At 44.9% G+C, this 13,231-nt stretch overlaps 2 protein-coding genes across 2 annotated transcripts in view; both read right to left on the reverse strand.

Annotated features, from left to right (window-relative positions):
* Positions 1–7,347: 7,347 nt before the first annotated feature.
* The window catches only part of TXNDC12 (thioredoxin domain containing 12), a 10,138-nt gene continuing 4,254 nt past the window's right edge, over positions 7,348–13,231 (reverse strand). Inside the window, exons 3-7 of the mRNA XM_042030689.1 lie at positions 9,979–10,031; positions 9,417–9,490; positions 8,777–8,846; positions 8,599–8,682; positions 7,348–8,191 (exon numbers count right to left, since the gene is read on the reverse strand). Of these exons, the coding sequence (XP_041886623.1) occupies positions 8,112–8,191; positions 8,599–8,682; positions 8,777–8,846; positions 9,417–9,490; positions 9,979–10,031 (361 nt within the window). The 3' untranslated portion in view covers positions 7,348–8,111. The remainder of the gene's footprint in view (positions 8,192–8,598; positions 8,683–8,776; positions 8,847–9,416; positions 9,491–9,978; positions 10,032–13,231) is intronic.
* Positions 11,654–13,229, reverse strand: KTI12 (KTI12 chromatin associated homolog; the record flags this gene model as incomplete). Its single annotated transcript, XM_042031069.1, has 1 exon — positions 11,654–13,229. A coding segment is annotated over one exon (672 nt), but the record flags the coding sequence as incomplete, so codon positions are not given.

Raw genomic sequence — 13,231 nt, forward strand, 5'->3', positions numbered from 1 at the left:
GCCGAGCCGAGCCGAGCCGAGCCGAGCCGAGCCGAGCCGAGCCGAGCAGTCCCGCGGCCGCTGCTCGCGTGGCGGGAGCCGCCCCCCCGCCGGTACCTGGGGCGGCCCCGGGGGCGGAGCGCGGCGGGGCGGGGGCGGGGGCCGGTGGGGAGCGCGGGTATGGGAATTGTCTCAGGCGTTCCTGGAGCCCCCGCGGGCGGGGAAAACATCCCCGGTACGACCCAAACTTGCCATTCTTGTCGCACTTTCCGCACGGGCTGGAATTCTCGTCGGTAGAACTGTTAACTCTGAAGCCTAGGGACGGCGGCTGTGGCATCAGGCGCTACATTTTTGCTGGTAAGAAGACAAAAACTGAGGTAGTGGCTGCAATCTAAGTCACTCACATGAAGGAGGTCTGATGAAGAGGTTGTGGTGGACTCTTTTGGCTTTAAAACCCTGCAGACCCCAGAGAGATCTGACTGTGGTCTATTCCTTGCCAGGAAACCAAAATAGCCTTCAGAAATTATGCCCTAGACAGAATCAACAAAATATTGGGTTTTTAAAAACATTTTAATCATTATGGCTGACATAACTAACAAGGTGCTTCCCTAACAACCAGCAAAGATGGCAGGATTTAATAAGTGCCTGAGCACAACAGAAGGGTCTTGTTGGGCCCCAGGAGAGAGGCTCCTTGTGAGGGGAGGCCAGAGCAGGAGCTGCATAGGGGTACGGGATTTGCAGGGTTTCCGTCTTCAGGGAGTACCTCTGAACTCAGGGCATCCCTAAAACTTGGGGGTGTGGATATCTCTTCACCCTGCTTTGTCCCCCAGAGTACTGCTGCTTTCTGCTCAGTTTCATTGTGCCTTTGTGTTTGATGTGCAGCACTTTGACAGCCTGGACACTGCCCACACAGCCCAGGGATTGTTTTGTCCACTTGTAAAAGCTTTTTGCACGTCTGGTGATCTTCAGTATCTGATCCTCAGTTCTGATCTTCAGTGATCTTTGGGCTGGCTCTTAGGTCAACCAGCCCTTGGAGCAGCTTGAGCTTTATAACAGTTCAGCCACTTTAAAGGTGTCTGACGATTTATTGCTACGTTTTGCCCAGGGCAGTTGATTAGTTACCAGTATCACGAGAATGCAGAAAGCCAGGGAGCACAGCAGGGCTACATAGCTAGCGTATAGCCCAGGTGAGCATTTTAGGAACAATCACAGGAGGGATGCTGAGCAGCTGTAAGGAACACCTCTTCTCTCTCCAGATCAAAGATGCCATACAGCTTCTCCATTTTACTCAAATGGGAGCTATCTGCTAGGTGGCCCAGGGGACAATTCTACCCAACATCAGAGTAATTTTCTATCCTCATCTAGAATGAAAATGTGTATTTGCCATCAAAACCCCAACTAAAATTATTGTTATATAAGCCAGGCCCTGATTTAAGCCGTAAGCAAGGTATCAGCTTTGTGTAGGCAACTGGAAGTAATCAACAGCATAACAAAATCCCAAACTCATTACAAGTATTTCAAAGACAGTCTAGCAGGCTTGACACCTACAAAAGTCTTTCTAGCTCCTTGCAATCCTCTTGTTGCTCTGGGATAGGTGATTTCTGCCTTTGCCAAAACCTGACTTCTTGTCAACCCAGCATGGGTAGAGCTTTTCTCTCAGTCTGCTGACTGATGCTCAGTCTAGAAAACCGTGGTGATCCCATAAAGCACCTACACAGAATGCAAGTGATCAAGTGCACATATCTGCACCTTTGATGCAAAGGACGTATTATGACTCAGGCTCACTTGGGCATCTGATAGAGATCACCTGATTTGACATCCCATAACCACAGCCACAAGAGCAGAGCCACTGTTCAATCCTAATTTCCAAAGGCTTTTCCAGATTTCATGCCACCCCTGAAATGCCAGTGTTTACATGCATGCCCTTTCTTAGTCAGGGATAACCAAAAGAAGGGATGCACCCAGATAATTAGGAGACAGGAGAATATGTAGTGATTTTTGCTATCACTTTGTTTAGCCATGTTTCTATAATTTATGAAGCGAATATTTTTTGCTCTCCTAGTGCACTTCCCTTCCAGGTTTTAATGTTGTACAGTCATGAATTGCTTACACAACTTCCAGTGGGGGAGGTCTTTGTTATTTTAGATTTATAGATGGGGAAATAAGGAAACAGGAAAGAACTCCCACAAGCACACGGAGGTGGAAGGGAAGAGCAGATGCTGTGCTTTATCTTGTTTTCTGACATGTGGATCTATCTCATTCTCTCACAGCAGTCATGAGAGCACATTTATCAAGCACAATATACATACTCTACTACTCTCTCAACATTTTTAATTCAAAACAGTGCATCCTCACACAGTGCAATTGATCTAAAGTAACAAATTTAATATTTTCAGTAACCTCTTTTCTAAAAAGGGATTTTTAAAAAATAAATTTATCAATTTATGTATTGATTTGTTTATTCTTAAAGCAAGAGCAGCACTGAAACACTTAAATCAGCTGTTGTCCAGGGCAGCCAGGTAAAGACATGCCACCCACAAACAAAATCCTCCTTGTCTGAATAGGCAGCACTCACCCAGGTGCTTCTCCACTTCAGTGTGGAATGAAAAGTGTGTATGGCCCATGCTGTGTCCCCAGAATGTGTGCAAATTTCATTCCCTTTAACAGCACTAACGTACCCAAATCCTCACAAATGGCTCTTTGAACACTGTTCATAATATCAGAAATAGCACAATAAAGTGACATCCATATTTGACTGTGCTGCCAGTGCAGCTTCTTTTATGCACAGCATGTTATGTTGTGACCTGAAGCACTCTCAAAAAGCAGGGAGAACATCTGCAGTTCTTATCAATTAATATTTCTGCAGCAAATCTACCTACTCCATGCTGTGCATGTGCAAAATGATCCAAAAATGAGCGTATACCAGCAAATTATAACTAATCAGCAGCCAGTTACCTACAGCCTTAGCCAAACTCAGTCCACACGCTCCTGCCCCTTCAGCTCTGCCCCAGGTCCTCCCTTGCCCTGACTTGGAGTGGTAACAATGGGATCATGACCTTTAGAGACGGTGGAAACTCTAGGAAGTTGGCTCCCCTTCATTCCCCACATCACAGCAGAGACATGGGAAATGGAGGAGGAGACACCTGTCTTGGCTGGAGGAAAAGAGAACACGGGAGCGGCACCCACCCACTTGAGATCCCGTGCCCAGGTTGTACCCTGCCTTCTCCCCAAATCCTGCCTGCTCCCCCCATCCTGTCTGCTCCCACATGCTGCCTGCTCCCTGCATTTTGCCTGATGTCTCTGCCCCATCCTGGGATGAGAGCCAGCACGGCATGGTGTGTAACAGCCTCCCTCACTGCTCTGAGTCAGAACCTGGAATGCTGTAAGCACAGGTCAGCCAGTCCCTGCTTCCAGCATAGTTGTGAGCAGGTAAGTTTGGGGTCTCTATTTTTTTTGTCCCTAATCAAAGGAACTTACTGCAGATTTCACCATCACAAAACTGTGCCATGACATTTTTCACAGCTTAGAGAAGATCACTCAAGTTTTGGCCCCTGTTCCCACTGCTGTGACAGGTCACAGGGGCTGGCTGGCACTTGTCAGTGGAGATTCCTCCTCCTCAGATGGTGCTGACGTGGTGGCACCAGGCTGGTGCTGCAATGGCAGGAGTGGTGCTCCCTGGACAATGGCAGGCCTGGGAACTGTGCACAGCCACACCTTACTCTAGACAAACTTAGAGAGGAAAAGCAAACTGAGTTTATTTGATTAACTGCTTAACAAATCAGCACCTGTTTCTTCGAGGAGGAAAGTGGGAATGGGTTAATATACCAAGTAGTTTTGAGACAAAGTGACTTTTAACATTTAGACAGACCTTCATTATTGTTTCCTGGTTCCTTCCCTCCAGGCAGCAACCTTCCCTCTCCAGTCAGTGCCAAAGACAACTTACACTAGCTGTCTGGAAAGGGGATGCAACCTTTTAGAGAAACTTCATCTTTGGCTTTGCCATCTTTGAAACGAGCATGAATTTGCAGTGACTTCCCCTTTTCATCCCACTCTCTGGAGAGAGCTCTGTTCAGAGTAATTCCATCTTTATTGCTTTCTGAATCTCCATCCTCAGGCATCAAGTTTTGATCCACCTATAGCGACGGTTGTCAAGGAATAGCCCTGGAGTGGTTCTCCTGGGTGGGCAAACCCAAGCAGGCATAATACCATGTCAGCTGCAAATAAATATCACAGCATAACATAAATGCAAATACCTCTCCTCTTGCCAAAAGGTGAGACGTTTCCAAGGATTTATGACCTCATTCATAGGGTTTTAATAATATTTCACTTCAGAGCTATTCATTACAGGAGCTCTAAGTGAGGTCTGAGTGAACGAAGCTCATTAGCAGTTTGATACAGGCTAGACAGTGGCAGGCAGACAGACATGGGGACAAAAGTGTGTTTGAAGTAGATGACTCCTAAACTCAGCATGTCAGGATGACAGATGGGACACTCTGGCCCTGCAGGCATTCTTGGTTGTTGCACTTTTGTTCCCTGCTGCTAAACATGGCAAAGGAAAGGTTTCCCGAGTCTCCAGCTGACACTTTCTTATATCCTGTCCAGCCTCAGGTATGCAAAGTAACCTCTGCTCCCAGGCAGCCAGATGGGAGCTGCAATCCAGGCACTCCCTAATTAACTTTGGGGGTTTTTTTTCCTGTGTAGGTTGTTTGTGGGAGAAAGGGAACTGACAGCATGTTTGTTTACATGAGATTGATTTGGCCTGGCAGTTTTCTGGGTCTATACTAAGAATTTTGAAGTGTCTTTGGGTTTTTTATCTCCTGTAGTGGGTTTCCACCCAGTTTCAGACTGAACCCACTACATAACCATAGGAGAAGAAGCTGAGAATCCAAGGGGATTTCTAGATGCATCTAAATAAGTTATTATGTAAGTTACTGCAAGTCATACACAGATGGGCAGCACAAGAAACAAAGCTGATGGGGGCAAACTAATCTGAGGCCTTGGTTACTGAGCAGTGCTGCAGTGTATCATTAACTTCAAACACAACTACAGCAAACACTGACCTGCAAGCAGCTTCTCTAAGCCCTGGGGACTTGCTTGTGTGCATAAAGTCACACAACATACATAAAGTAACTGCTGGGTGGATCCCTCTGCACAGAAGAAAATGCCAGCCATCTGTACCACTTTATCAAGATTATAAAGAAGAAGGATGTAAAGAATCTGCAGCAGGAGATAGCAAAAAAAATAAAAAGTCCAGGTATAAAACTAACAGGTAAGACAGAGGAAACTACTTGAGTGACAGATCAAAAGAAGGTTCACCCTGCAATCCAGAGACATGAAGCAGCTTTTACACAAGTTAATCAGCTGTCCCTAGCAATCAAGCTGACAGCACTTATGTCATATTCTACTGAGACCCCAGCTAGACACCAAGCAGGCCAGCAAGTGCCAAGCTCCATCCTGCTACGGAGGACAAAAGCATGGTCCAGGAAAAAGCAAATGGAAGAGAGGGCGGGGAAGCTGTACCAGCTCACCATGTCTGAACATACAGAGGGTAGAAAGGATTAGAGAGAAAGGAGGCAGCCAAAGAACAAAGGAAAAAGTGTCATGAAACAGATTTTTCCTTCCAAGGTACTAAGTCTGGAAGGCATGAAGTACAGAAGGAGAGGAGATGCATGAGAGAACACATGAAGGAGGATAACTTTGAATCAGGGTGGTCTTAAATGTAAAGGATGAAGCACATTGCCTGTACCTGTCACTGAAGGGTGATGTCTCTGGATGAAGAACTTTCTAAAAATTACTTTGAGGCCACATTGCTTCAGACATCAGAGCATTTTACAAAGAAAGGAACACTTGGTGTACATCTCACAGGCTGCAGAGATAAGAGCAGGGCAGAGGTGCTGCAAAACTGTGCATGGAAATCCACAGAGGTGCACCCTGCTAATTTGCATCAGAGATTGTTTTTTAATTATGATTTGTTGAATCCTATACCAGATGAACACGCAGAGTCCTCCCCCTGGTGGCAAGTAAAAAAGCCAAAGCAATGATTTTTTAGTCATGTCAATCTAAAGCTCTAAATTAAATGACCATCAGATAGGAACTATTTTTTATTTGATCAACTGATAAAGCTGAGGAAAAAAGAAATATTTAGCACAGCAAAATCCTTTTTTAAGGCTTATATAGATTAACTTTGAGGCTGATATGACTTGAGAGTAGCTGCTGAGTTAAATTCCATCATTAATTTATTAGACAATTTGCAGGAGAAGCAGAGGATAAAGCCTGTAGAGTAACTTTCAGCAGCTGAACAGGGTAATTGCAATGTGTAATAATCCCATTATTTCCACTGAGTCCTTGTCTTTTAGTGCCCAGTTGAGTTTTGGTGCCTAAAATTCCTTAGACAGGCTGGTCTGGAAAGTAACTAATGCTGCTGAACAGTAAAAATGGACTCAGTAGACAAGTCGAGTTTATTGTATAAAACAATTTTCCCCACCTAATGTCCTCAGATAGCTCTTCAAAAAGTATCTGCAGAAAGTTATCTCCATGTTTGTTATGGGAAGTTATGGCAAGTGTCTTTTGGACAGGATTTTTTGCTTTAGATTACTAATTTGGTGGTGGAGGGGAGACCAGTAGGTGGTGTTTATTTTGGCTTTACTATGGCTTTCAACACTGTCTCCCAAAGCATCCCCATAGACAATCTGATGAAGTACAACCTAAATAAATGGGCAGCAAGATGGATGGAAGAGTGGCAGAACTGCTGGGCTAAAAGGGGCTCATCATTAGTGGAGTACCCTTGGTTGGTACTTTTTAACACCTAACTCTGAGCAAACTGGCAGATGATACAAAGCTGGGGAGAGGAGCTGATATCCACATAACAGTGGTCGTGCTGCCACTGAGGACCTCAACAGGCTGGAGAAATGGGCAGAGAGGGTTGTCAGAAGTTCAAGAAAAGGAAATCCAAAGTCCTTCACCTGCACCAGTACAGTCTGGAAATCTGCTGCGCAGGAGAATATGGGAATCCAGGTGGAGAACAAGCTGACCACGAGCCGGCAATGCACTCGTGTGACAAAAGCCCATAGCATGCTGGGCTGCATTAGAAAAAGTGTCCCCAGCAGGTCAAGAGGGGTGATTTTACTCCCCTCTATTCCTCTTTTCAGTTCCAATAAATAAACACATTGCCTTCAACAGTGTGGGTAGCGTAAGAATGGCTGAATTGTAGTTATATGGTAAAACAATTGATGCTTTTTAATTATAAAAAGGGGAAACCTTCAGCTGTGACATTCAACATTAATAACCACTGCAACACAAACAAAAATATATCCCCCCATGCTTAAGAATGTAAAGCTATGCCCCAAACCACAAAACACTCTCTGCATGTTTATGTTTAAAAAGGTTTAATTTTTTTTCACCCTGGTACAAAAATACAGTACAATGTGATGGCAAGGCATTCGCCAAAAACATTCAAAGAATAAAAGGGGAAACCCCGTAAAGCTTCAACATAACCCACCCTGACTTGATGGAACAATCAAAAGGTGAGTGCATAAGGAAGAAGTTAAATTTCTGCCCAACGGCAAAAAAAGATGAATCACACAGTTTTACACAAAAATACATTTGCAGAGCTGATAATTCACATGCTACTTGGACATTCATGAAATGTATTCTACTTGGTGTAGCGGCAGAATTCATGGGTTTGGATATCTAGAAAACAACTGGCCCAGGAACATGCCCCAGTGATGGGAATGCCCAGTAAAAACTATGGGATCACATAATACCAGTGAGAAAAGAGATTCAACCCTGATTAAGTGTCAAAATGATGGCTACTTCTAGTTTTTCCCATCACATTGTCCTCAAATAGTGTTTTCCCTACACACCTCCCTTTTAACACCAAATATTAGTGGTTGCACAAACACACAAAAAGATGTGTTTGCACATTACCCACTTGCACAGAACCATCACAGTGCAAACTGCCAGGCAGAGAAAACACCGTAAGTAACTGTTGTGTGTGTGTGAACTCCAAATAGGGTTTAACCTAACATTGTTGACAGGGGAATTATGTCCCTTCAGTGCATCTACATTCTTGGTCTGTTTAATCATTTCCTCTTAGTTTTGAAGTGATGAAAAGGTATTATTCAGTGTATTCATTATAGTTCATCTCCCAGGTGCTTTTGTTTGAAAGCATCGCCTGTCAGCTTCTCCTGGGCCTCCTTCATGCCTTGGACAACTGAAAGATTGCACAGAGAGATACCAACTATTAATCTCAGGGTGAAAACATCAAGGTGAACTGGTAATGAAAATGTTTTAAAACAACACAGTTACAGAATGTAGATCTACAGATTAATCTGTAAGATAAAAACCAGTCCAGCACACTTTTCCCAACTATGTGCAGCTGGATCATGCGAATTCCATGATTTCCCATGCCACAACTGGAGACAAAATTAGGTCCTACAGGCTTTTAGTAGGTATTAAGGAGAATCATGATCCTGAATATGGTTCCTCAGGCATTAGAGAATGACTCACTCACACTGTATTTAACCACTCCCAGCTATGGCACTTCAAAGTACCATCATTTTTCTCCACTGCCAAAGCTTCATCTCACTAAAAATGCACTTCAAACTACTTGGTACATACCTTGATCAGCATTGGTATAGAAATACTTGTAGCTGGGGTTTCCTCTCTCATTTATGATTTCTGGATGGACTTTTCCACTGGGGTCTATGAAACAAGAAATCCAACAGGAAATTTAGGTGGAAAGAGGAAGAACAGAACCCAGTGCTGTGAATGGACACAACAGCTGTGGATGCCTTACCCATGAAAAGGATTCTGGGAATGTAACCTCCATCAGGACTAAAGGCTTCATCCTTTGGCTCTTCATCATCCTACACAGCAAAGCAGGAGAGAGGGAAGATATTAGCAAGATACCTAACAAAACACGGTGCTTTTTACAGAAACAAGTTCTTGCCTTCAGATTCCTTCTACCTTGAGCAACTTCCATTTTGAACATATCCTAAGTAACTGCATTATCCTCCACTCTCAAAGGAAAGAAAGTTATTTTTACCTATGGAAGTATCTTTTGTGAAAATAATATTTTTTTCTGGTCTGTCAATTTGCATTACCCACCCCACTCTGGTATAGGACTGTTTGATACATACTGAGAGAATGAACATAAATTCCTTTTTCATGGAAACTGAATCACACGAGGTACAAACTGTTAAAGAGACAATGGCAGAGAGCCAGGTTTATAAACACAATTAAAGTAGCCAGACTGAAGAAAAGTCTTTTTAAAACAATAAGTTCTATCAATCAATCCTGAATGCCTATTCAGAAGTGCAGGATTTAGGATGTACACAAAACAGGATGCAACCAGTTGAGTCAGACTGCAAATGTTTGATTGCAAATGTTTCATTTCAGCTAGGCAGAACATGGATACAGAGCAGAGGGCAGCCTACCTCAAGGTTGACCATAACAAAATTATGGGCAAGTTCAGAGATCTCCTTGGATTCAGCAAACTTTGGCTTTAAAGCTAAGGAAAAAAATAAAAATAAGAGGTATGTAAAACCAGTGGAAAATATTTCAGATTTTCAGGTCAGTATCAATTTCCACTTCATCCCTCCCTCTAGAGAAGTGGCACTTTGCAATTAGCAGTGAGTAAATGGAATGTATGTATCCAACCCTTAAAGCTAGGCACAGAACAGGAGGTACCTGAAGCAATTCTTGCTGGGCAGCCATGGGATGAAGCCAGCCCAACATAGGTGGTTATATTTGATCCAGGGCAACAGAAGCAGAAATCCTGCTGCAAACCACCACTCCCACTCAACTACCTCATCCTTTAAGACTTAGCCCCACACCCAGCTTGTTTGCTATGACACTGCCATATTATGCCACTCTCAATGAAATACAAATACCATTGGTTACATTTTGGATGCAAAGTTCACATTTCTCATGGCTACATGAGTTGTATACAAAGGTTCATGAGAAATTTCAGCAAGCTCTAGTATTCAATGCACTTACCTTTGCAAGCTCCACACCAGGACTTGTGGATGATAACCATAAGAGGCAAACCACTAACAAAAAGAAAAAAAAAAATTGTCAAAGAAATTCTATTACACGTACATTTTAACAGTCAAGGCTTCCTCAAAAGCTAAATGTAACAGTAAATAAGTGAGGTGTAAAGAGATTATGTGGTGCTCTAAGACTGTCTTGCAAAAAGTTTTCCAATCTTAAAACATGTAATAATTTATTATAGCTGCCAGTCAATAACTGCTTGTGTAGAGGAAGAAACTTTCTCTTAGTAGTTTAGATTTCTCAGATACACAACTGGTCATGTTTTTTTTCCCAGATTACTGGAAATGGTTAATGACAGCAGCTGCTTGAGAGATGTCAGGAAGGATTTTCGTGGCTGCTTAAGGCAATGCAGTGGGTGACAATCCATCCCCCTCCCCATTATAGCCCACGTGTCTCAGTCACCTCCTGTGACTAAGGCCCTCCACTGAGAAACCACCAAACCCAATAACCCAGCAAACCCTCTGGCTGCCTGCATGGCTTCCCACGCATTTGTATGTTGAGACTGATTGTGATGGATGTGTCAGGTGCCACGACTAAGAAGGAGAAAAGGCCTGTGAGGACCTGCAGCCTAAATAAAGTGCAGTGCAAAAGGACCAAAGTTATTTTTGCTTTCTCTCTTTCCAAATAATTCATTTAACTTTACTAGCTATGCTACCCAGAGGTTAAGTTTCCATATAATAATGATATGGCTTCCAGAGCAGTAAGAACAGGCTAAAACTAGGTGAATGAGAGGAAGAAATCTGGAGAGAACACCCTATGTGGATACTTCTTTTGGGATATGCCAAGCAAAGCAAACTCCAAGTTTTCTCCTACTGTAAACTCTGAACCATATTAGGGGGTAAAAACAGTCAAATTTTCATACACAGATTATTAACACCTTTGCACACAACAACAACTACATTAATTACTAACAGAACTGATATATGAGTTTTTCTTTAGCTGTAAATAGGTATGAAAGGAAATCTCTACTTAGCAGTGTTCAGTAATGAACTTCAGAACAAGGAAAGGGTGGAAAGGAAACCATTAACATTTAGAATTGTTCAAACACAAGTTTCCCATATATAATGAACTGATATGTCATCACCTTTATATATATTTGCAGTAAGGAGCAAGAATACACACTTCCCTCGTAAAGCTTGCATTGTGTCATTGCCCTCTCCCTGATGATGAAAAACCATTTCTTTTCATTGTTTCTATAGAGTCCAAAATTACTTTGCTTCTTTCTTGAGGAGAGGCTGATTTAAGACTGGATTTGAGATTGTCTTATCACCAAGAATCAGTGATTCATGTTGAAAGAGCTCAATTGTCTGGTGGTCAGTACTGCAACACACTTTTTAAAGAGAAACCTTAAAAGCAGGTTTTAAATGGAAGTGCTCACATCCTTGAAATACCAACTCTTCGTCAGTGAGAACTCACAGAGGTTTGAGATAATTGAAGTGTTTTCTCAGCTTTGTTCACTGATAAGACAAACTTATTTACGTTAAAACATTTTTGTAGTCATTTCTCAGTTCTGCAATGAATAAATCCCTTTAGCAGCTGGTGTGTCAGACAGACACTGTAACTGAAGTAACCCTTCCTGCCCCACTTTACCATTTCCTCCCAGGGAGCACTACATGTACAATTAAAACCAAAAGCCATAATTTATTAGCATGAAGAATGAAGCATCCACCAGAAAGTGAGTTTATATAAGCTGTACCCAAAATTATTGGAAACTTAGCTACCCATCACAGCTGGTACAGACTTATGAGTTTCACACAGAACAGACACTGTCAGCTCATTTTTTGTATGAGAGCACTCGTTCTTAAGCAATTTGTGTTTTTAAGGGTGTATAATGATGACCTTGAAGAAAAAAAACATGGCAAATTATTTCAGCAAAATAGTCCTGCAGGTAAATTAAGACTTTACTCCATTTAAGGCACACATTTTATTATTAGACCTGAAACAGAGAAGTTTGAGTTTGTTAAGCCAACACCCTTCTGCAGTGCAGAGCTGCAAATCTCTCTTGAGTTCAGTCAGATTTTCTGAAACAGTCACATCCTAAAAATACAGCCTGTTCCAGTTCTGGACCTGAAGTCTCTTCTGCAGTTTGACATTATCTGGAGGCAGCCCAGGAAAAACAATCTTCTTATTCCAGGCATACAGACACCAATGTGGAGGGTAAAGTTTTCACTACAGTCATCACCTTTTGCACTTTCATGTCACACTATTCGATTACTGGGGTTTATGTCTCCACAGGAGACTTCACTTGTTTGGGGATGCACCAGTAGCTCTCCCTTTTTGCAAGATGCCACTGGGGAGAACGCAAGGGTGGGAACTGCTTCCCTAGAGATCCTCCCAGCGATGCAGCTGGCTCGGCCGCTGCAGGGACACGGTGCCCATCTTCCCAGAGCTGCTGCTGCCAAGGGATCCGATCCCCGACGGTTGGGACGCAGGCTCTGCGGGGTCTGTGACTGAAGGCACATCCTTCCCGCTGCGAGTACTTCGGGGCCCGACCAGCGCCGCTGCTGGGTGGCACAGGTGACACTTCACTGGATGCTGCGGCTCAGGTACTGCAGGAACATGCTGGCCAGCTGAGGCAGGTTTTCATCGCTGGGCTGCATCTTGGTGTAACTGATGAACTGCCTCCGCAGCCGGCTCAGCTCGGCCACGCTCACGGGCCGGCTCAGCACCAGCCCCTCAGCCACGCCGGGGACGCGGATGGTCTCTCCGGGCTGGGCCCCGCTCCTCTGCGCGGCCAGGACGGCGGCCAGCACGTCCTGGGTGACGCGGTCCAGCTGGTGCAGGAAGCCGCAGGACTGCAGCGGCTGCGTGCGGGTGGCGCGGTGCGGCGGCGGCGGGGCGCTCTCGAACAGCGCGGCGCGGATGGCGCCCAGCGGCAGCGGCTCCTCCCCGCGCACCGTGAACAGCGGCCGGTCCCAGCGGCAGCTCGGGTCGGGCTCCTCGAAGGGCGGCTCGTCGGGGCCGCCCGCGCCACCGGCGCAGTGCAGGAGGCAACGCGCCGTGCCCGCCTGCCGTGCCGCGCAGTACAGCTCGTAGCGGATGCTCCGCAGCTCGTTGCCCGCGTCCACGATCACCACGTCCCGCCGGCTCAGCCGCCGCTCCACCTCGGCCCGCAGCGCCGCCCGGCCGCCCTCCGCCTCGGCCACGACGTGCGCCGGCCGCTCCGGGCCGCCCAGCGCCTCCCGCAGCTCGGCCGCCC

Source organism: Corvus kubaryi, unplaced genomic scaffold, assembly GCF_017639235.1.
Source record: "Corvus kubaryi isolate FWS band 111438036 unplaced genomic scaffold, C.kubaryi_AGA036_p1.0 37334, whole genome shotgun sequence".
Lineage (NCBI taxonomy): Eukaryota > Metazoa > Chordata > Aves > Passeriformes > Corvidae > Corvus > Corvus kubaryi.